At 37.7% G+C, this 22,138-nt stretch overlaps 3 protein-coding genes and 1 long non-coding RNA gene across 11 annotated transcripts in view; 2 read left to right on the top strand and 2 right to left on the bottom strand.

The window, feature by feature from the left end:
* Positions 1-2,286, top strand: part of galnt14 (UDP-N-acetyl-alpha-D-galactosamine:polypeptide N-acetylgalactosaminyltransferase 14 (GalNAc-T14)) — a 137,024-nt gene extending 134,738 nt beyond the window's left edge. Inside the window, exon 15 of the mRNA XM_018682908.2 lies at positions 250-2,286. Coding sequence (XP_018538424.1) covers positions 250-408 — 159 coding nt within the window. The 3' untranslated portion in view covers positions 409-2,286. The remainder of the gene's footprint in view (positions 1-249) is intronic.
* A 1,182-nt stretch (positions 2,287-3,468) lies between these two features.
* angel2 (angel homolog 2 (Drosophila)) lies at positions 3,469-12,407 on the top strand. 8 transcript variants are annotated; one of them, XR_001961637.2, is made up of 11 exons: positions 4,402-4,569; positions 5,128-6,131; positions 6,479-6,699; positions 6,820-6,889; positions 6,987-7,417; positions 7,541-7,676; positions 7,896-7,968; positions 8,294-8,424; positions 8,879-9,427; positions 11,215-11,417; positions 12,198-12,407. XR_001961637.2 is itself a non-coding variant. In XM_018682913.2 (10 exons), exons 3-10 carry the CDS (start codon positions 5,135-5,137, stop codon positions 9,040-9,042), a joined length of 2,223 nt encoding a protein of 740 aa, XP_018538429.1. In that variant the 5' UTR covers positions 4,421-4,569; positions 4,893-4,954; positions 5,128-5,134; the 3' UTR covers positions 9,043-10,155. The 8 variants fall into 8 exon arrangements, 4 of the variants coding, with proteins under 4 accessions (XP_018538430.1, XP_018538425.1, XP_018538429.1 ...); XR_001961635.2 differs by lacking the exons at positions 11,215-11,417; positions 12,198-12,407 and adding an exon at positions 10,783-11,194; XR_001961639.2 differs by lacking the exons at positions 11,215-11,417; positions 12,198-12,407 and having other exon boundaries at positions 8,879-9,186; positions 9,308-10,155.
* Positions 12,408-12,475: 68 nt separating this feature from the next.
* On the bottom strand, positions 12,476-14,102 carry LOC127142640 (uncharacterized). Its single transcript, XR_007813580.1, has 3 exons — positions 13,753-14,102; positions 13,497-13,676; positions 12,476-12,878 (listed from the first exon to the last, which is right to left on the bottom strand). It is a non-coding gene; the product is annotated as an uncharacterized LOC127142640 (long non-coding RNA).
* A 3,681-nt stretch (positions 14,103-17,783) lies between these two features.
* Positions 17,784-22,138, bottom strand: part of vash2 (vasohibin 2) — a 34,648-nt gene continuing 30,293 nt past the window's right edge. The window contains exons 10-13 of the transcript XR_001961640.2: positions 22,005-22,035; positions 21,738-21,810; positions 21,560-21,665; positions 17,784-18,019 (exon numbers count right to left, since the gene is read on the bottom strand). The gene's annotated coding sequence lies outside the window, so the exon portion shown is untranslated. The remainder of the gene's footprint in view (positions 18,020-21,559; positions 21,666-21,737; positions 21,811-22,004; positions 22,036-22,138) is intronic.

The raw sequence follows: 22,138 nt of genomic DNA, 5'->3' as shown, positions 1-22,138 counted from the left end.
GCTTTCAATGCTGCAGTGCTGCTTACACAATACAGAGCTGGAAGTGATAGCACGCAGGGTGAATCAGTGCTAGAAACCAAACTAAGGGCTCACTTTTCAATTGAGCAGTAAACATTTTGGGAAACGTCTTGTCTGGGTAATTTGTGATTGTTTTAAACCTTTCACCTTTACAAAAAGAGAAGCATGCATCTATTTTTAGACGGCATCATATTTTCTCTTCTGAACAGTTTTTCATTTTTTCCCCCGCAGCGGTGGCAGAAGTCGGGGACTCACTTGGAGCACCTGGTCTCTCGGTTCTGTCTGGACTCGGAGATGGCTCTGGATGGGATGGACTCCTCACGAATGCTGGTCATCAGCCCCTGTGAACTGAGCGCGTACACACAGAGATGGGAGGTCCCCTTCTCCTGACCTCTGACCCCTGTGACCTTTCACCTGCAAAAATCTGCCCCGTCACCCATTCTCCGCCTCAAACACCTGGGCAGAGACAGCTGCTCGGACAGAGTGAAGATGCATGAGCACGTCATGTCAGGATGCTGTGTTGAAGAGAGTTGAACAGAAAGTTTTTGATGCCTCCTCAGAACTTTGGAAGGTTTAAAACCCTGATTCTTTGAGGATCTGTGCTGGATGGAAACATCGCTGGAGGAAGAGACACATCAGAAATGTCGAGTTTGTTTTGTCTGGAGGTTAAAGTGTCTGTTTGAGGCTGTTCAGACGTTTGGTGGAGAGTCAAACCAAGTGCACCTTAAAACCCTGAACTGTCAAAGATCTGAGTTAGACAGAAACTTTGCTTGAGGAAAAAAAATCATCAATCAGAGAATGTGTCTTGTAATCTTTTGCAATGAAAGTGTCTGTTTTTAAGGCTGTTAAATAATTTGGGAATTAAAACCAAGCACAACTGGAGTTCACTCGGTCAAATACCTGTCACATACTGCTGTATACACGTCCTGATCTTCAGAGCTGACTTGTTGCTTTTTCTAAAGACTGAAACTGACGCACAAACAGTCTGATGCATCTCTTCTAGCTCTAAATTTAAGATTCATACCTTATAAGCACTCTGGACAGTGATCCAGCTGATCAGACTGTCTCATCAAACACAATCAAATCATCTCAAATCTGGAAACTGACATGAAAAAAGAAGCTTTTCTATTTTTACTCTGCAGTTGCACGACAACGTAAAGTAACCCTGCTGTGTGAGACCAGATTGATTTGTTCCAAAGGAGAGTAAAAATATCACAGAACCAAAAGATGTAACATCAGTGTTTGGGATAGTTTCTGTAATGCTGTTAAAATGATGTTGTCTGTGTCTGTTACTGTTCTGAAGTGTGCAGAGGGGATCGGACATTTTGTCGGCTGTAGGCTGTTTAGACGACCATAATTTCCCAGCAGAAGCTTTGCCGACGGCAGCTTCCACGACCATGTCAGCAGATCTGACTGCAGAAGAAGAAAAAAGCAGGAGCGCAGAGGAGAAGGAAGAAAGACACAAAGGAGGACAAGAAAAAACAGAGGAATTAACCTAAACTCAGACAGAAAAGAAAAGGCAGATGGACACTGACAAACACACACAGTGAGAAGCAACATGTAACACAGAGAACAGCATGAACGCAGTACATCTCGTAATGTCTGCTCTTCTGGGGGTCGCTCAGCAGATTTCTGTTTTCAGTTGCCTGGAGGAAGCAGCTGCTGCAGCTGCTTCGTATTACACGCCTGGTGTGAAGCGCTGCTGTGCATGTGGGAATTTTCTATAAGAGTTGACGTTGTGTTTTCCACTCACCTTAACTTAATCAAACTGGGGGAAAAGCTTTACTGTCAATGTTCAGTTGCCCTAATGATGTTTCATCATGTTTCTTGTTCAAGTTCAGATTTATAAAAGTGATTCTGCTGTTTGGGGTTTGTTTTTAAGAAAGAGTGCCTGTTGTTGAAGCTTCTTTAGAATCTGAGCGATATTTAAAAGCTACCAGACCTCGTGTTGGTCACATACCTGAGATTGATTTTATTTTGGAGCACACTGGCAGGACATAGGGTTGTTATTGATGGTCAAACTGCAGCTGTTGTGACCCTCCGGTCATGTGACAGAGTCAAAACACAACTGAAGTGAACCACAGACCTACAAATGTTTAAATAATCACTAAAGTTCCCTAACAGTCATTTTGCAAGGTTAGCAGTCAGTTTTTCAAAAGATGGATTTCTCATTTTGAAACCAAATTCTCTCCAAATCGTGTCCCTCCTCCTGTGTCTCTGACATCTTTGATATCCTGTTTGACTCCTGAATAAAGGTTTTCTAATGGCTGTTTCTGTTTTATTGAAATAATGATGTTTACATGTTGGTCTGAGAAAATGAGCTGCCACCGGTGCAGACACTACACACACACACACACACACACACACACACACTGCTAATATAGAAAACCACTTTACCATTATATATATATGCTACTAATGCTTTTATCATTACATCTGCCACTACTACTACTCCACAGGTAGCACTGCTGCAGATCCTGCTGCTTCAGTTGAGGACACATCAGCAGAACTGCAGCTTCACCAACCTGTGTCAACAGGTACAGTATTAAAACACTGTTTTACTGTTTGTACTTCTATACTGTGCTTTTTCACTATTACTGTCACTACTGTAGTTTGATAACTATTAATGCTGCTATTACTACCACTAATACTACATCTAATACTTTTACTTAAAGTACTTTAAATAATATCAGTAAAACATCTGCTGTTTCCTGAATAATCACTTCAGTTTCCTACCATTGATACACTCACTGACTATTAACACCACTGCTGCCACAACGGCTCCTGCTACTGATACTACTCCTACTACTGCTAATACTACTTTTACTTCTTCTATCACAAATATTAAAGCTGCTACTTGAGACTTGATTTTAGATTTATTGTTGTATGGAAATTCTTTGGGATTCTGGTCCATGTTGACCTGATTTCTTTGTCAGCTGCACATTCATGCTGCCAGTCTCATGTTCCACCATATCCCAATGGTGTATTACTGGATAATTGCATGTATAAGCAGGTGTTTCTAATAAAGTGCTCAGTGAGTGTGTAGCCTGGTCTTAATTTCATCAATTTTTCCACCATTCCACCTTCAGGATTAAGTCTTCTTTGTAGAATACACGATGCTGCTCATAAGAAGGCAGCTACAGGGAGTGTAAATTACATCCTTGGGAACTATTTTCCTCTGCAGTGGGAGTGAATGAGTATTTACATCAGAATGAGCTCTCAGTTCTCCAGAGATGCCAAGCTCCACATCAGAAGATGAGCCCGAAGAGAGAAGAAATGTGTGGGGAGATCATCTTTTATGTTGCTGCTTTCAAGCAAATTAAAACACAATAAACTGAAGTGAGAGGAGGGGTGTATGCACACACACACACACACACACACACACACACAGAGAGAGAGAGAGAGAGAGAGAGAGAGAGAGAGAGAGAGAGAGAGAGAGAGAGAGAGAGAGAGATTGTGGTCAGACCCCACTCTCCTCTGTCAGACCACTGCTCCTCAACAACGCCGCGAGTCATCAAACCGTCAGTTTTACTTTATACTTTAACGACACGGATTAACGGGAGATGTCGCGCATTGGAAGCTGACATTTTATCTCCTCAGGCCGTTTTTAACGACACCGCCGTCCTTTGGAGGAGGCTCGCTTTTTGCGTAAGTACAGTGACCTTTTTTCATCTCGCCATTTTTCACCTCCTCAGCAAACAGAAAACAAACCAACCAACCAGTGATTGTCATGTTTAACCTAATTCACAGTTTCCCTGAATTTAAGTCGTAACGACTGATGACCATGACGTCAGATATCGTGACATTTAAAAAAAATAATAAAAGACGAAATTTAAATTGAAATATTGAGGTACGTTTCCAGTCGGGACATTTTTTCCGCTGCACCGAAGTGGCTGTAGTCCGCTCTCTGATTCGCATCCTATTGATCGACGCTAAGCAACAGAACTTTAAGACTTCAAGTTCCAGGAAGAGAGGCGGAAGAAAGAGCGACTGAAATTTTGCGTTCATGGTAACGGAAATGTTGGAATTAGCATAATTAGCAAGCAAATGGAGTAATGTAGGTGACATTTATTTCATTTCACGATAATACGAAACAGAACAAGGTAATTTACTGTTTTTACTCCAGCGAAAACCTAAACTTATGTCGTCGTTGTATTCCGTTAAACATTCAGCTTGTAACCGCAGCTCCAGTGTTTTAATATGCTCTTATTTTTACCAAATAGCAGATAGGAGTTCACACTGCATCTTTTATGAAAGACTAAAAACCTAGCTCAGCTGTGGCCTTCCTCTGTCTGCCCAGTCGCACTTGTAGCACTTTTTTTTTAACTGTACTTATGAGAAACACGAGCTTTGCCGAGGTACATGAATGCAGCACAGGTTTCCCTGGCGCTTAGTTGTACGTCATATGTTGGGGACTCAAGATCATTAGCTTAGTTTACATTCAGTCGAACAAACACAGACTTAAAACATCGATTATGCTGGCTTTTAACAGTTTATCTCAATGTTTCCAAGCCGAAACATAAACAATGACTCTTCTATCCCCGGAGAGAAGTAAGTCAATGTGAGCTAGCTACTCAGTATTAAAAAAATAAAGAGAAAATTTGAGCTGTGTTCAAATTCAGTGCGGCTAAAAACAACTAACTTGAGTTAACTTGTTGAAGCAAGTAATATTTGTACCTTCTTTTTTTCACGTCACTGTCTTTTCACTCGGGTTTTCTTCTTTAACTTGCCGGCTACATGTTTGTAGTGAACTTCATAGTTAAATCAACACAAGTCCTGTTAAAAGTTCTGTAAAAGAGACCTCAGTGCGTCTTACTGCTTTTACTTCTACAGACATCTGTTTTCTCTCCACTGTGTGCTTCTGTATTCACTAGTGCTGATTGGTAATGATTAATCCATTTGCCTGATGAGTCAATCGACAGAAAATCAGTTGACAGTAAGTAATCATCTCTGAAAACTGAATATCTTTGGGGTTTGGACCCAAACAACACGATTGATGACCTCTCTTTGGACGCTGGAGAAGTCTGATGAACATTTATAACAATTTTCTTACTTTGTTCTAGATCAAATGAATAATTGATCAATTAAGTAATTTTTTCTTCCCTTCAGCCACCCCATGTTCCTTCGCTGGCTGAGCCCCTTCGGCTCCTTCCTCCCCCGCAGCCATCCTGCTCTCTGCAGTGTCGGCTTCAGGAGCAGCAGTGCCTCCTTCACCTCTGCCCCCCACTTTATCCCCACTCCACATCCATGGTGGTCAGTGCGGGGATTTTCCCCCTGGCCTCCACAACTCACCCACGCCCACCCAGCAGCACGTCAGCCTGTCTATGGTAGCTTGCTGCACCCTCTTTATATCAACCCTGGTAACTTAAGCGGTAGCTGGCGTTCATTCTACACCTCGGCCGACCTCTCGATGGAGCGGGCCGACAGAGATCGAGGGCCTCCTCACAAGCGGAGGAAGAGTGAAGAGGAGAGGAGAAACAATGAGGAAAGAGGAGGACACAGAGGAGGAGCCGCAGGGACAACAGGAGGCAAGGACAGGGATGGAAACTCCAAGAGGGAGCACCATCACCTGGAACCCAGCGCGGACGGCAGGCCTCGACCAAACCACAGCTTCAGAGAGGGAAGTCGAGACAGAGGGAGGGATGGAGCTGGAAGAGGTGTCAGTCGGGAAAAGAGCAGCGATGAAGGCGTAGAAAGGACTAAAACCTGGAATAAAGACAGACAGAGAAAAGACAGCAGCAGTCAAGATGGAACCCAAGGTCAAAGGAGGAGCCAACATCAGCAAGAAAGGCATAAAGAGTCACAGCCTGCAGGATCCAGGACTCAAACCCCTCAGTCTAAACCTGAACAGGAGAAACCTCCTGTACCCAAACCCAGGCCTAACCCCTGGTTCAAAGACAGAGGTGCAGAGGAGCAGGGAGGGCATCACAGGAATATAAAAGGACCAGAGGAACATCCGAGGGACAGAAGCAGCAGTGGAGGTCCGTGGACGGGGCCCCGCAGCACCGCCCATCCCCCAAACCCGTGGCAGGTAGCTGGAGCCAACAGACAGCCTCCTCCACCTGGAACCTCCCAGCCTGTCAGACAGCAGGACGAGGCTGCACCAGTGAAATGTAAGTCCAGGTTTTTAAGGAGGTTTTGCACAATGTAACCTCTTAACTACATTTTATATTATACTGTATTTAACAGTCACAGAGCACGCTTTTTTAGTTTCTCCCTCAAGGCAGTCCTTGGTTTGAATTCATTGAATCATGGCCTAAAAAAGGTGTGAAACCAGATTCATGTTTGCTTATTTTCTTCACTTGTAAAGTAAATTTGGGATCAGCCTTGTTATTTTGTAAAGTCAAGCCCCAGCCACAGCTTCATCATCAGGATAGTCTTTTGCCTTTTGATCGTGATCTGTCTGAGATCAAATTCACAAGCTTTCTCTTCTCCATCTCCATCGCCTCTTTCTCCTCAGCTCTTCAGAGACACTGGGAGACCTCCCCTGCCTGCAGTGCCTACCCTGAGCCACCAGGGGTCAGCACAGCCTTTGACTTCTCAGTGATGTCCTACAACATCCTGTCTCAGGAGCTGCTGCAGGACAACGCCTACCTGTACAGACACTGTGACCCCGCCGTGCTGCCGTGGGAGTACCGGCTGCCCAACCTGCTGGCAGAGATCCAGCAGCACAATGCTGATGTGAGTGAGTCGGATCAGATAAAACAGATGACGTGTAGCAGCTCTAAAGGTTGTGGACACCTGAACATCACACACACACATCACTGTTGAACATCAGATTTTGAAACCTGTTTTTTTTAGATCCTGTGTCTGCAAGAAGTCCAGGAGGACCACTATGAAAACCAGATTAAACCTGCTCTACAGACACTAGGTACTTCAGTGACATGGTGAATACTTAATGTGTTTTCTCCTACAAAACTTCTGTGTGTTTATGAAGACCTCTGTATGTGTGTGTGTGTGTGTGTTAGGCTACCAGTGTGAGTATAAGAAGCGGACAGGAAAGAAACCAGACGGTTGTGCCATCATCTTCAGATCATCCCGCCTCTCCCTCATATCCTCTAATCCCGTTGAGTTTTTCCGCCCTGGTGACACCCTCCTCGACCGGGACAACGTGGGATTGGTCGTGCTGCTGCGACCCAACAACGGCGTCAGCCAGTCGGATCCCTCCGCCTTCATCTGCGTCGCCAACACCCACCTTCTCTACAACCCCCGCCGCGGTGACATCAAGCTGGCTCAGCTCGCCATCCTGTTGGCCGAGATCAACCGGCTGTCCCGCCTTCCAGATGGGTCGACCAATCCGGTTGTGCTCTGCGGGGATTTTAACTCCACCCCCTGGAGTCCACTTTATAGTTTCCTGACCACAGGCTGCCTGGATTACGGAGGACTGCAGAGCAGCAAGGTGTGTGACAAGCACATGTACAAACACCGACCACACGACCAGTTTTCATGTTTCAGCCATTACATTGAAAGAAGAATCGATCAATCGAACCATTAAAAATAGGACCATCGTGTTTGTGTGCAGGTGTCTGGGCAGGAGAGCAGTCCCAGAGGTCATCGTCCCCTCACGTGTCCGATCTGGTCTCACAGTTTAGGAATCAACCATCAGTGTCAGTACGAGAACAAACCTGCTGCTGAGTCCTCCCCCAGCAGCCCGACAGGTACGCTCACTCTGCAGTTTAGCTGGAGGCTCAGCTCATAGTCCAGTACATGAGCTTATATCAGTCGTTAAACCAGGATCTTCCCAGATTATATATTAATGTGAAAAGGAAACTTTAAAGTCTAGTTCTGCTGTGATTTGATGAGAATGAGCTTGATGATTGGTTTAAATCACATTTTGTTTATTGTTAAGCTTCATCACTGACCACTGTCTCTCTCAGCTGTGGAGGGAGCGATCTCTAATTTGACTGTAGAAGATCTCACCAGCAAAGCTGCTGCAGCTGCTTATAACAGGTAACGCGTCTCTTTCTTCTTCTGTGGTCAAACACAGGCTCACAGTCATCAGTTTATCTGACTGCAGAAACAATCACAGCACTTTTGTGTTTTGTTTTTTTTTGTTTTGAAATGTTGCAAAAACAGTAAATTACTAACTAGAATGAAAGCTGCATGTATGTTTCTGTCGCAATTCTATTTAAAAAATACATTTAGATTCATTTTGATTTGATAATGGTGACTAAATACCACAGGTCTGATTTCTGTCCAAAGTCAAAGTGTAAAGCAGAGTCTGTGGTCTGTACCAACACACACACACACTCTAACCTTGTGTGTGTGTGTTTAGAGCGAGGATCGAGCACAGCCTGAAGCTGCAGTCATCCTATCAGCACCGCCTGATGCCTGATGGGAGACCTGAGATCACCACCTGTCACTCCCGCACTGCCCTGACTGTGGATTACATCCTGTTCACTCCAGGTACACACACACACACACACACACACACACACACACACACACACTCACACACACACACTCAGTGCCTTTCCATACTGGCACTGTGTACAAACATAATACTGGTGCCAATAAAATACTTGAGTTTTTCTACCTAAATGATATTTTATTTTTTTGATTCTTCATTACTCCAAAAAAAAAAAAGGTCTCAGCTGCGTCAGTGTTTAAAGCCTAAATCTAAGCCTAAATAAAGTTCACAAATATCTGATCAAAGACTAAGTCAAGAAGACAGAGTCTGATGTGCGTTCAGTGCTAAGTTTGTGTATGTGACAGTTTTAGAGTCTGTTCAGCTCAGTGGCCGTTATTCCTCAGTCTTATGTTTCCTTAGATTTTTTCTCTGTATTTCTTCTCATTTCTGTCACGGGTGTCTCATGTTTTGTTTCTCCTCTGTTTGTCCTGTCACTATTTCTCTTGAAAGAATTCACCAACTCTCCTTCACTTCCTGGTGGCCGGGGGCTGCAGCTGTTGGGCAGGCTGTCATTGGTCGGCCAGTCTGAGCTGGAGGAAGTCAACTCCCTGCCCAATCAGCACCACTCGTCTGACCACCTCCCTCTCCTCGCTCGCTTCCGCTTTAAGCGCTGACCTGGGAGTCAGCTGACATGAGAGTCAGCTGACATGGTACCTGCTCTTCAACCAATGGATTAATCACAGGGGGAAACGATCTGCAGCCACACAGAACTTCTTTGACACTGTGTCAGTTTGGAGCTAAGTCCAAGGAAACGTTCAGTAAGTTCGACCTGACCGTCTCCGTTAGGTTGGGCTGGTGCTCTGTCTCTCCTGCTGCCGAAAATAATGGATTAATCCCAGCAGCTGTTGATGTTGCTCTTCTCTTCTCATGAAATTAAAGATTGTCCAACCGGTGGGAATTTAGTCAGATGAGAACATATCAACCAACCATTCGACCGGGAGACCACAGCACCATCGTTCAGTTTCGATCATTTTGGAAACATCAGTTGTCATCTGTCAGGTACCATTAATATGCATCCCTTTGAAAATAACTTCTCCTAATTTAATGGTTTTACATGTATATAAAGTTTTGTCAGGATGTGAATCCATGAAAGTATGAATTTTATTTTTAAAAACTTGAAATTAACACTTGAAGATTAAGAGCTGCTGATGAGGAACGTGACTTGGTAACAGTTTTTGGCCATGATGGAGGAGCAAAGCAACACACACAGATAAGAACTTAGTTTAAGTTTTCTGGGGGGTGTTAAGAGTGTTGTATTGTTACTTACTAAATATTTTGTTGGGAAATAAAACTAAATTTGTATTTTAAATTAGATATGTGTCAACAGTTGCTTCTGTATCATCGCCTCTGAAGTGTGTTTTCTACTAAAATCCACATTAAATGAAACTGCACAGCAGTAAAGTTTTTCTCTTTACATGTGAGAACATGTAATTGGAAATAAATGTTGTATGAGTCATATATTCAGGATTTACATTGTACATTTTATCTGCAGATTCAGATTGTAAAAGCTTTTATTTTTAACTGTTAAGTATTGGAGTTTGTATTTGGTGCCAACAGTGAGTGAAACTTTTCTAATGTTTACCTCATGGCCAGTCTGCTCTAAGTTCAGACTTGTACATAATCTACAAATAACAAGGGTAGATATATTTTTCTATCATTTTGGAAAGAGAGTTGTTGCCAGTTTTGAAAAGTTGACGCTCTGTAATTAAATAAAAGATGTGTTTTTACATGTGGCTGCTGTCAGTTTAATGGTTGTTCTCTGCATTTTAATACAGACATACTGTACATGTGCTGCTTAAAGGGACAGTGAATCTATAGGAGTTTGGTCTGTTTGTCAGCCTGTGCATTTAATGTAGCTTACAATATGTTCTCTATTTCTCTATTTTAAAGCCAGATGGCTGTTTCTTCTTGTATAGGGGGAGTTGACTTGTTTTCCTCTGTTCATTTGTCACAGGAGAAACACCAGCTTAAATCAGGAGGCAGCTGTTTTTGTTTCCATTCATTGTTCTGCAGGGAGTCTGCTGTTTGTCCTCCACAGCCTGATGGGATGAAGTCGTCTTTTTCTCATATTCATGATGCATAATGAGACACTGCTGGTCTTTATGTTAAGTCATGAATAGATGTGGCTCTTTTTTGTTGTTGTCCTCTAATGGGACGTGGAGGTTTCTTTCCCCTGTGTGCGTCTCCCATTTTCTCATCTCAGTGAAACAGGTTCCACATCTTAAGCCACTTTAGCAGGCTGGTGTGTGTGTTTGTGTGTGTGATGGTGACAGATGGTTGCACCGTTTACCTCGACTCCCCTTCACAAACACCGTGTTCTCAGGCTTCTTACTATTCTGTGCATCACTCTGCAGACTGCAGCAAGACGCTCGGCCGGATCTCAACAGGCTTCACAGGCTCCCTCACACCTGTTCTTACAGCAGAGCCTGCAGGGACCGGGCTTCAATACCTTTGTTGCTGTCATCTCCATTCACAGGGAAGAACATAAACTAAGGACACAGTGTGATCGTTACATACAGTCTTCTTGAAAGTTTTTTAGATTTACCACATTTACTCCTGTGCTGTTGTACTGTAAGGTGTTCCTATTATTGTGTCCATCCCCTGTATATTAGTCCATTCTCATAGATATCTCCTACCTGACAGAGTGAGATACTAGTCATAACACTGAATTACCACTCTGCATTACTGATAATGACACAGTGTTCAATGACAATAAACTGGTTTGTTTAAAAATGACAAATCTTGTGGCTAAATGTGTTTAATTATGGTTTTGTTGTTCTCTTTAGGTTTTAAACAACATGGTGTCTGTTGTTTGGGCTCCTACAGTTAACATTGGTTATCAGAGAGGTGAGGGCATGTCTACAAGAGGGGGGAATGAAGTCCAGAGAAAATCAACAAAGACACACAGAAGGTGCAGAGGCCTTTCTGGACCTCCATGAGTCAGCTGAGAACCCAGAGGACATCTATGAGAAGTTAAATGATTGACAAGGTAAATGTATTAATAAGTGTAGGCACAGTGTCTTAGATTACAGTTGCATAAGGCAGACATGATTCTGACAACAAGTAAACTTTGAATTATGCTGACACAGTAAGTTCTCAGCAGAAAGATATTCACTGATTCAAACACTACACAGCAGCATGTGTTACTGTACTTCATAAAACTTGTGATCAGAATTTTGTAATTATGAGTTTGTGCTAGACACACTAGACTATGCCGTACAAAACAAAATCAATTCTATATACATTGGAGTTAGTTCATAGGTGTGTTAATTTTAACTGTTGGTCAGAGTGAGATTTTAAAAATATCTTTATATTATATAATGACCAGTTCTACATTTATTTGCTTAAAAATTTTTTTCATGAGCTGCTGTTAAGACCTTTGTGAATTTGGTTGTTATTCATTAAACTAAAACGACACACAACAAAGACATTTTCAATGCGTTAAATTTGAGATCATGATTCTGTATGTGACCGTCTGTAGTGGAAGAAATACTCAGACTTTTTATTGAAGTATAACAAACAAGTTGAAAATATGCTTAACTGATAGTGTTTATTATTATTGTGTAGTTCACAGTAACATATGTGATTGCTTCAGTGAGTCAGGTGATGTCAGTCAACTGTCCATTTTCTGAAACAGCCCTTTAATGTTTGTTAAATGTTCTGGTTCAGCTGTAATGTTGAATATTTTTCTGTGGGTAAACTGTTGATGAGGAATAGGTAGTACTGTATTGATCATTTTCCTTTGTATGTTTTTCTTTTGTCTCCTCAGGGTGTCACCACTTTGTCCACAACATTGTCTACGATCACAGAGACATTGCTAAGATCTGAGAGATGTTGTGCACAGAGACATTGTCCATGACTCGCAGAGACAGAGACAAAAACTGCAGTGAGAGTTCCCCGATTGATGACATTGTCCATGAGCAGAGAAACATCGTCCACAATCACAAAGACATCATCCTTAATCACAGAGACATTATCCATGATCACCATTTTTGACGTCTTACTATAACATTTTTTGACAATTTTTGATGCCTTACTATACTATGACATTTTTTTATGGTTTTTGACACCATACTATACTATGACATTTTTTGATGGTTTTTGACACCTTACTATACTATGACATTTTTTTATGGTTTTTGACACCATACTATACTATGACATTTTTTGACAATTTTTGACATCTTACCATACTATAACATTTTTTGACAATTTTTGATACCTTACTATATCATGACAATTCTTGACCATTTTTGACACCTTACTATACTATGACATTTTTTGACCATTTTTCATGTCTTACTATACTATGACATTTTTTGATGGTTTTTGACACCTTACTATACTATGACAATTTTTGACCATTTTTCATGTCTTACTATACTATGACATTTTTTGACCATTTTTCACATCTTACTATACTATGACAATTTTTGACCATTTTTCATGTCTTACTATACTATGATATTTTTTGACAATTTTTGACACATTACTATACTATGACAATTTTTGACAATTTTTGACAATTTTTGACGCCTTACTATATCATGACAATTTTTGACCATTTTTCATGTCTTACTATACTATGATATTTTTTGACAATTTTTGACACATTACTATACTATGACATTTTTTGACCATTTTTGACACCTTACTATATTATGACATTTTTTGACCATTTTTCATGTCTTACTATACTATGACAATTTTTGACATTTTTTGACGCCTTACTAGATCATGACAATTCTTGACCATTTTTGACATCATACTATACTATGACAATTTTTGACCATTTTTCATGTCTTACTATACTATGATATTTTTTGACAATTTTTGACACATTACTATACTATGACATTTTTTGACCATTTTTGACACCTTACTATATTATGACATTTTTTGACCATTTTTCATGTCTTACTATACTATGACAATTTTTGACAATTTTTGACGCCTTATAATATCATGACAATTTTTGACCATTTTTCATGTCTTACTATACTATGACAATTTTTGACAATTTTTGACATCTTACCATACTATAACATTTTTTGACAATTTTTGATACCTTACTATATTATGACAATTTTTGACGCCTTACTATATCATGACAATTCTTGACCATTTTTGACATCATACTATACTATGACAATTTTTGACAATTTTTCATGTCTTACTATACAATGACATTTTTTGATGGTTTTTGACACCTTACTATACTATGACATTTTTTGATGGTTTTTGACACCTTACTATAGTATGACAATTTTTGACCATTTTTCATGTCCTACTATACTATGACATTTTTTGATGGTTTTTGACACCTTACTATACTATGACATTTTTTGACCATTTTTCATGTCTTACTATACTATGACATTTTTTGATGGTTTTTGACATCTTACTATACTATGACATTTTTTGACCATTTTTGACATTTTTTGACGCCTTACTAGATCATGACAATTCTTGACCATTTTTGACATCATACTATACTATGACAATTTTTGACCATTTTTCATGTCTTACTATACTATGATATTTTTTGACAATTTTTGACACATTACTATACTATGACATTTTTTGACCATTTTTGACACCTTACTATATTATGACATTTTTTGACCATTTTTCATGTCTTACTATACTATGACAATTTTTGACAATTTTTGACGCCTTATAATATCATGACAATTTTTGACCATTTTTCATGTCTTACTATACTATGATATTTTTTGACAATTTTTGACACATTACTATACTATGACATTTTTTGACCATTTTTGACACCTTACTATATTATGACATTTTTTGACCATTTTTCATGTCTTACTATACTATGACAATTTTTGACAATTTTTGACGCCTTATAATATCATGACAATTTTTGACCATTTTTCATGTCTTACTATACTATGATATTTTTTGACAATTTTTGACACATTACTATACTATGACATTTTTTGACCATTTTTGACACCTTACTATATTATGACATTTTTTGACCATTTTTCATGTCTTACTATACTATGACAATTTTTGACAATTTTTGACAATTTTTGACAATTTTTGACGCCTTACTATATCATGACAATTTTTGACCATTTTTCATGTCTTACTATACTATGACAGTTTTTGACCATTTTTCATGTCTTACTATACAATGACATTTTTTGATGGTTTTTGACACCTTACTATACTATGACATTTTTTGACCATTTTTCATGTCTTACTATACTATGACATGTTTTGATGGTTTTTGACACCTTACTATACTATGACATTTTTTGATGGTTTTTGACATCTTACTATACTATGACATTTTTTGACTATTTTTCATGTCTTACTATACTATGACATTTTTTGATGGTTTTTGACACCTTACTATAGTATGACAATTTTTGACCATTTTTCATGTCCTACTATACTATGACATTTTTTGATGGTTTTTGACACCTTACTATACTATGACATTTTTTGACCATTTTTCATGTCTTACTATACTATGACATTTTTTGATGGTTTTTGACATCTTACTATACTATGACATTTTTTGACTATTTTTCATGTCTTACTATACTATGACATTTTTTGACCATTTTTGACATTTTTTGACGCCTTACTAGATCATGACAATTCTTGACCATTTTTGACATCATACTATACTATGACAATTTTTGACCATTTTTCATGTCTTACTATACTATGATATTTTTTGACAATTTTTGACACATTACTATACTATGACATTTTTTGACCATTTTTGACACCTTACTATATTATGACATTTTTTGACCATTTTTCATGTCTTACTATACTATGACAATTTTTGACAATTTTTGACGCCTTATAATATCATGACAATTTTTGACCATTTTTCATGTCTTACTATACTATGATATTTTTTGACAATTTTTGACACATTACTATACTATGACATTTTTTGACCATTTTTGACACCTTACTATATTATGACATTTTTTGACCATTTTTCATGTCTTACTATACTATGACAATTTTTGACAATTTTTGACGCCTTACTATATCATGACAATTTTTGACCATTTTTCATGTCTTACTATACTATGATATTTTTTGACAATTTTTGACACATTACTATACTATGACATTTTTTGACCATTTTTGACACCTTACTATATTATGACATTTTTTGACCATTTTTCATGTCTTACTATACTATGACAATTTTTGACAATTTTTGACGCCTTACTATATCATGACAATTTTTGACCATTTTTCATGTCTTACTATACTATGACATTTTTTGATGGTTTTTGACACCTTACTATACTATGACATTTTTTGATGGTTTTTGACATCTTACTATACTATGACATTTTTTGACTATTTTTCATGTCTTACTATACTATGACATTTTTTGACCATTTTTCACACCTTACTATACTATGACATTTTTTTGACAATTTTTCATGTCTTACTATACTATGACATTTTTTGATGGTTTTTGACACCTTACTATAGTATGACAATTTTTGACCATTTTTCATGTCCTACTATACTATGACAATTTTTGACGCCTTACGATATCATGACAATTCTTGACCATTTTTCATGTCCTACTATACTATGACAATTTTTGACGCCTTACGATATCATGACAATTCTTGACCATTTTTCATGTCTTACTACACTATGACATTTTTTGACCATTTTTCATGTCTTACTATACTATGACATTTTTTGACAATTTTTGACACATTACTGTACTATGACATTTTTTGACAATTTTTGACATTTTACCATACTATAACATTTTTTGACCATTTTTGACATCTTACCATACTATAACATTTTTTGACAATTTTTGACACCTTACTATAGTATGACAATTTTTGACCATTTTTCATGTCCTACTATACTATGACAATTTTTGACGCCTTACGATATCATGACATTTTTTGACCATTTTTGACCATTTTTCATGCCTTACTATACTATGACAATGTTTGACCACACACCTCTACACAATGTTTGTAAGTTAGGTTATGTTTTTGTGTTTGTGTATTGTTCAAATAAATACTTCTGAACCCTGAATATTTTGCTGGTCTGTTTAATATTGTATGAAAGTGAACATTGCTAACCTCTCTGCTGTAGAACTCTAAATTTATTATTTCAAGGTTATTCAAGTGATAGTAAACTTCATAAGCTGATTCAGCAAATTGACAATAAAGTTAGTGTTACGGCTTTTAGCCACAGGTTAGGGTTAGGGTTAGGGCTACGGCTTTAAGCCACAGGTTAGGGTTAGGGTTAGGGCTGTTAACCACATATTAGGGTTAGGGTTACGGCTTTAAGCCACAGGTTAGGGTTAGGGTTAGGGTTATGGCTTTAAGCCACAGGTTAGGGTTAGGGTTAGGGCTGTTAACCACATATTAGGGTTAGGGTTACAGCTTTAAGCCACATATTAGGGTTAGGGTTACAGCTTTTAACCAGGGTTAGGGTTAGGGTTAGGGCTGTTAACCACATATTAGGGTTAGGGTTATGGCTTTAAGCCACAGGTTACAGTTAGGGTTACGGCTTTTAACCACAGGTTAGGGTTAGGGTTACAGCTTTTAACCACATATCAGGTTACGGCTTTAAGCCACAGGTTAGGGTTAGGGTTAGGGCTGTTAACCACATATTAGGGTTAGGGTTATGGCTTTAAGCCACAGGTTAGGGTTAGGGTTATGGTTTTTAACCACATATTAGGGTTAGGGTTATGGCTTTAAGCCACAGGTTAGGGTTAGGGTTACAGCTTTTAACCAGGGTTAGGGTTAGGGTTAGGGCTGTTAACCACATATTAGGGTTAGGGTTATGGCTTTAAGCCACAGGTTACAGTTAGGGTTACGGCTTTTAACCACAGGTTAGGGTTAGGGTTACGGCTTTTAACCACATATCAGGTTACGGCTTTAAGCCACAGGTTAGGGTTAGGGTTAGGGCTGTTAACCACATATTAGGGTTAGGGTTACGGCTTTAAGCCACAGGTTAGGGTTAGGGTTACGGCTTTTAACCACAGGTTAGGGTTAGGGTTATGGTTTTTAACCACATATTAGGGTTAGGGTTATAGCTTTAAGCCACAGGTTAGGGTTAGGGTTACAGCTTAAAGCCACATATTAGGGTTAGGGTTACAGCTTTTAACCAGGGTTAGGGTTAGGGTTAGGGCTGTTAACCACATATTAGGGTTAGGGTTACGGCTTTAAGCCACAGGTTAGGGTTAGGGTTAGGGTTGTGAGCCTCAATTATGCATTTTAATTACAAACTGTAAGTAAAGAATAGCTTAGATTGCAAAATCATTTTTGTAATGTTACTTTGAAAACAGACAAATGCAACTCAGAAGTTAAGCTACAAAACTTTATTGATTCTGTTCTAGACAACATTTCACAAATCACAGCAAGCATGATGACAAATGTTTGACCACTTGGAGACATCTTGTTTTATTCTCTCACCCCAGATTTAATGTACTCATGATCACACATAAGGATATGGTTGTTAAAAATAAACATCTCTAAACATCTTTAGGAACACTGAACTCCTTTTGTTGTCCACTTCAGGTGACACAGTCTTCTCCTTGTCCTGCAGAGAGACGGCAAGTTAACCACTTAAGTACATAGAGGAATTATAGAAGAAAAAGACAGTGTAACGACTTAATATACTATGACATTTTTTGATGGTTTTTGACACCTTACAATACTATGACATTTTTTGATGGTTTTTGACACCTTACTATACTATGACATTTTTTGACCATTTTTCATGTCTTACTATACTATGACATTTTTTGATGGTTTTTGACACCTTACTATACTATGACATTTTTGATGGTTTTTGACACCTTACTATACTATGACATTTTTTGATGGTTTTTGACACATTACTATACTATGACATTTTTGATGGTTTTTGACACCTTACTATACTATGACATTTTTTGACCATTTTTCATGTCTTACTATACTATGACATTTTTTGATGGTTTTTGAAACCTTACTATACTATGACATTTTTTGACCATTTTTCATGTCTTACTATACAATGACATTTTTTGACAATTTTTCATGTCTTACTATACAATGACATTTTTTGATGGTTTTTGACACCTTACTATACTATGACATTTTTTGATGGTTTTTGACACCTTACTATACTATGACATTTTTTGATGGTTTTTGACACCTTACTATACTATGACATTTTTTGACCATTTTTCATGTCTTACTATACTATGACATTTTTTGATGGTTTTTGAAACCTTACTATACTATGACATTTTTTGACCATTTTTCATGTCTTACTATACAATGACATTTTTTGATGGTTTTTGACACCTTACTATACTATGACATTTTTTGATGGTTTTTGACACCTTACTATACTATAACATTTTTTGATGGTTTTTGAAACCTTACTATACTATGACATTTTTTGACCATTTTTCATGTCTTACTATACTATGACATTTTTTGATGGTTTTTGACACCTTACTATACTATGACATTTTTTGATGGTTTTTGACACCTTACTATACTATGACATTTTTTTGATGGTTTTTGACACCTTACTATACTATGACATTTTTTGACCATTTTTCATGTCTTACTATACTATGACATTTTTGACCATTTTTCATGTCTTACTATGACATTTTTTGATGGTTTTTGACACCTTACTATACTATGACATTTTTTGACCATTTTTCATGTCTTACTATACTATGACATTTTTTGATGGTTTTTGACACCTTACTATACTATGACATTTTTGATGGTTTTTGACACCTTACTATACTATGACATTTTTGGACCATTTTTCATGTCTTACTATACTATGACATTTTTTGATGGTTTTTGACACCTTACTATACTATGACATTTTTTGATGGTTTTTGAAACCTTACTATACTATGACATTTTTTGACCATTTTTCATGTCTTACTATACAATGACATTTTTTGACAATTTTTCATGTCTTACTATACAATGACATTTTTTGATGGTTTTTGACACCTTACTATACTATGACATTTTTTGATGGTTTTTGACACCTTACTATACTATGACATTTTTTGACCATTTTTCATGTCTTACTATACTATGACATTTCTTGATGGTTTTTGAAACCTTACTATACTATGACATTTTTTGACCATTTTTCATGTCTTACTATACAATGACATTTTTTGACAATTTTTCATGTCTTACTATACTATGACATTTTTTGATGGTTTTTGACACCTTACTATACTATGACATTTTTTGATGGTTTTTGACACCTTACTATACTATAACATTTTTTGATGGTTTTTGAAACTTTACTATACTATGTCATTTTTTGACCATTTTTCATGTCTTACTATACTATGACATTTTTTGATGGTTTTTGACACCTTACTATACTATGACATTTTTTGATGGTTTTTGAAACCTTACTATACAATGACATTTTTTTTTACCATTTTTCGTGTCTTACTATACTATGACATTTTTTGATGGTTTTTGACACCTTACTATACTATGACATTTCTTGATGGTTTTTGAAACCTTACTATACTATGACATTTTTTGACCATTTTTCATGTCTTACTATACAATGACATTTTTTGACAATTTTTCATGTCTTACTATACTATGACATTTTTTGATGGTTTTTGACACCTTACTATACTATGACATTTTTTGATGGTTTTTGACACCTTACTATACTATAACATTTTTTGATGGTTTTTGAAACCTTACTATACTATGTCATTTTTTGACCATTTTTCATGTCTTACTATACTATGACATTTTTTGATGGTTTTTGACACCTTACTATACTATGACATTTTTTGATGGTTTTTGAAACCTTACTATACTATGACATTTTTTGATGGTTTTTGAAACCTTACTATACTATGACATTTTTTGACCATTTTTCATGTCTTACTATACAATGACATTTTTTGATGGTTTTTGACACCTTACTATACTATGACATTTTTTGATGGTTTTTGACACCTTACTATACTATGACATTTTTTGATGGTTTTTGAAACCTTACTATACTATGACATTTTTTGACCATTTTTCATGTCTTACTATACTATTACATTTTTTGATGGTTTTTGACACCTTACTATACTATGACATTTTTTGACCATTTTTCATGCCTTAGTATACTATGATTTTTTTCCATTTTTGATGCCTTTATAGTTAACCAGTCTTTGTTTTTGGCTCGTGATATTTTCACCCAACAGACAACTACAGGACATCGATTAAATGTCGACATGTTCTGACTCAAGTAAAGTCTGCTACAGAGACACATGACAGTGCAGACACACAGTATATAATACAAAGCAACCACAATGAGAGAAAAAGCTGAGTTTAAATAGAAGTACATCAGCCAGGTATAGACACACACACAATGACACAACAAAGAAGCAAAACTGGCACAAAGATGCAAAATGAACACAAAGGGGCAAAAGGCTGACCCTAAAGAGATGCAAACGATCATGAGATGCCAAGCCACTATAAACGGATTAATAATTACCAAGATGACACACAGAACTACTAAGAGACGCATAATGTCTACAGAGGGACCACAGAGATGCAAAACAAGTGACTTTTTCATCCTTACACGCTAGGGGAACACACCTCCTGTGAGAGCCGTTTAAGTCACAGACACACAAACACACTCTTTCCCAGACGCTGATATGGTGAGTAGGTATTTCCAATAATAACTCAGGTGAGTTGGTTTTTTTTTTTACCTTCTCACGTTTACTGCTCAGTCACCAGCTTGATCCTCACAACAGAGAGGGAGGTGAAGCTCACACACACATATACACAAACCTTACATCATCATAAGCCATTGACAGAAACACACACACACACACACAGAGCAAGGTGACCAATCCCTAAGCTGCTGCAGAGATGAGAAATGAAGGATTATTTCTATAAATCTGCTGCCTCCATGTGCTTGTCTAAACATTCACACACATACACACACTGTCACATCTGCAGCAGAACATAAGCAGATTATTTTATCAGAAGAAGCCAGCTGTGTGTGTGTGGGTGTGGTGTGAGTATATACAGGACTATATCATCTATAGATGAATAACATGAATAACATTATTCAAACCTCTTTTTTCCTGCAGTTTCCTCCTGTTGTTTGTCTCTTCTTGAAGTTCAGGTTTGCTGAGAACACCGCTCATTTTCTTAACATCCACTGAGTGTCCAACAGTAAACTGGAAAAGAGAAAACGTTTGTAGGTTTTGAACTCACCACTTTGTAGTCAGAAAGACTTCTGTACCTTCTACCTTTCCTTCTGCCGTTCTTCACACCACTCGTTCTGGGATGTTTTCAGTTTTGTTGTTTACCTGAACTCCTCCTCTGACAGAGGAGAGAAAGATGAACAGAAATCAATCCATCAACATGTTACTCAGTCAGATTCCTCAGCAGCCAATAACCAATCAGCTAAACTTTCAAATTCAAGTTTTATTGATGAACTGTGCTCATAGCTATTTTTAAGTGCTCTATGTAAGTTTTTGTTATTGCTACATAGCCATCGTTAGCTGTTCACTTACCAAGAGCTTCTGATGATGCATCAGTCAACATCTGTTTTTTTAAATTAAGAGAGTTAGTTAGAGATTTAGAGATTTGTGACCAAGCTACTGTGATGCTGTTTATACTCTCCCTCAAAACCACTGCTATTTATTTG

Source organism: Lates calcarifer, linkage group LG7_1 (assembly GCF_001640805.2).
Source record: "Lates calcarifer isolate ASB-BC8 linkage group LG7_1, TLL_Latcal_v3, whole genome shotgun sequence".
Lineage (NCBI taxonomy): Eukaryota > Metazoa > Chordata > Actinopteri > Centropomidae > Lates > Lates calcarifer.
The sequence above is the reverse complement of the archived record's forward strand: the minus strand, read 5'-3'. Positions and strand labels throughout refer to the sequence as shown.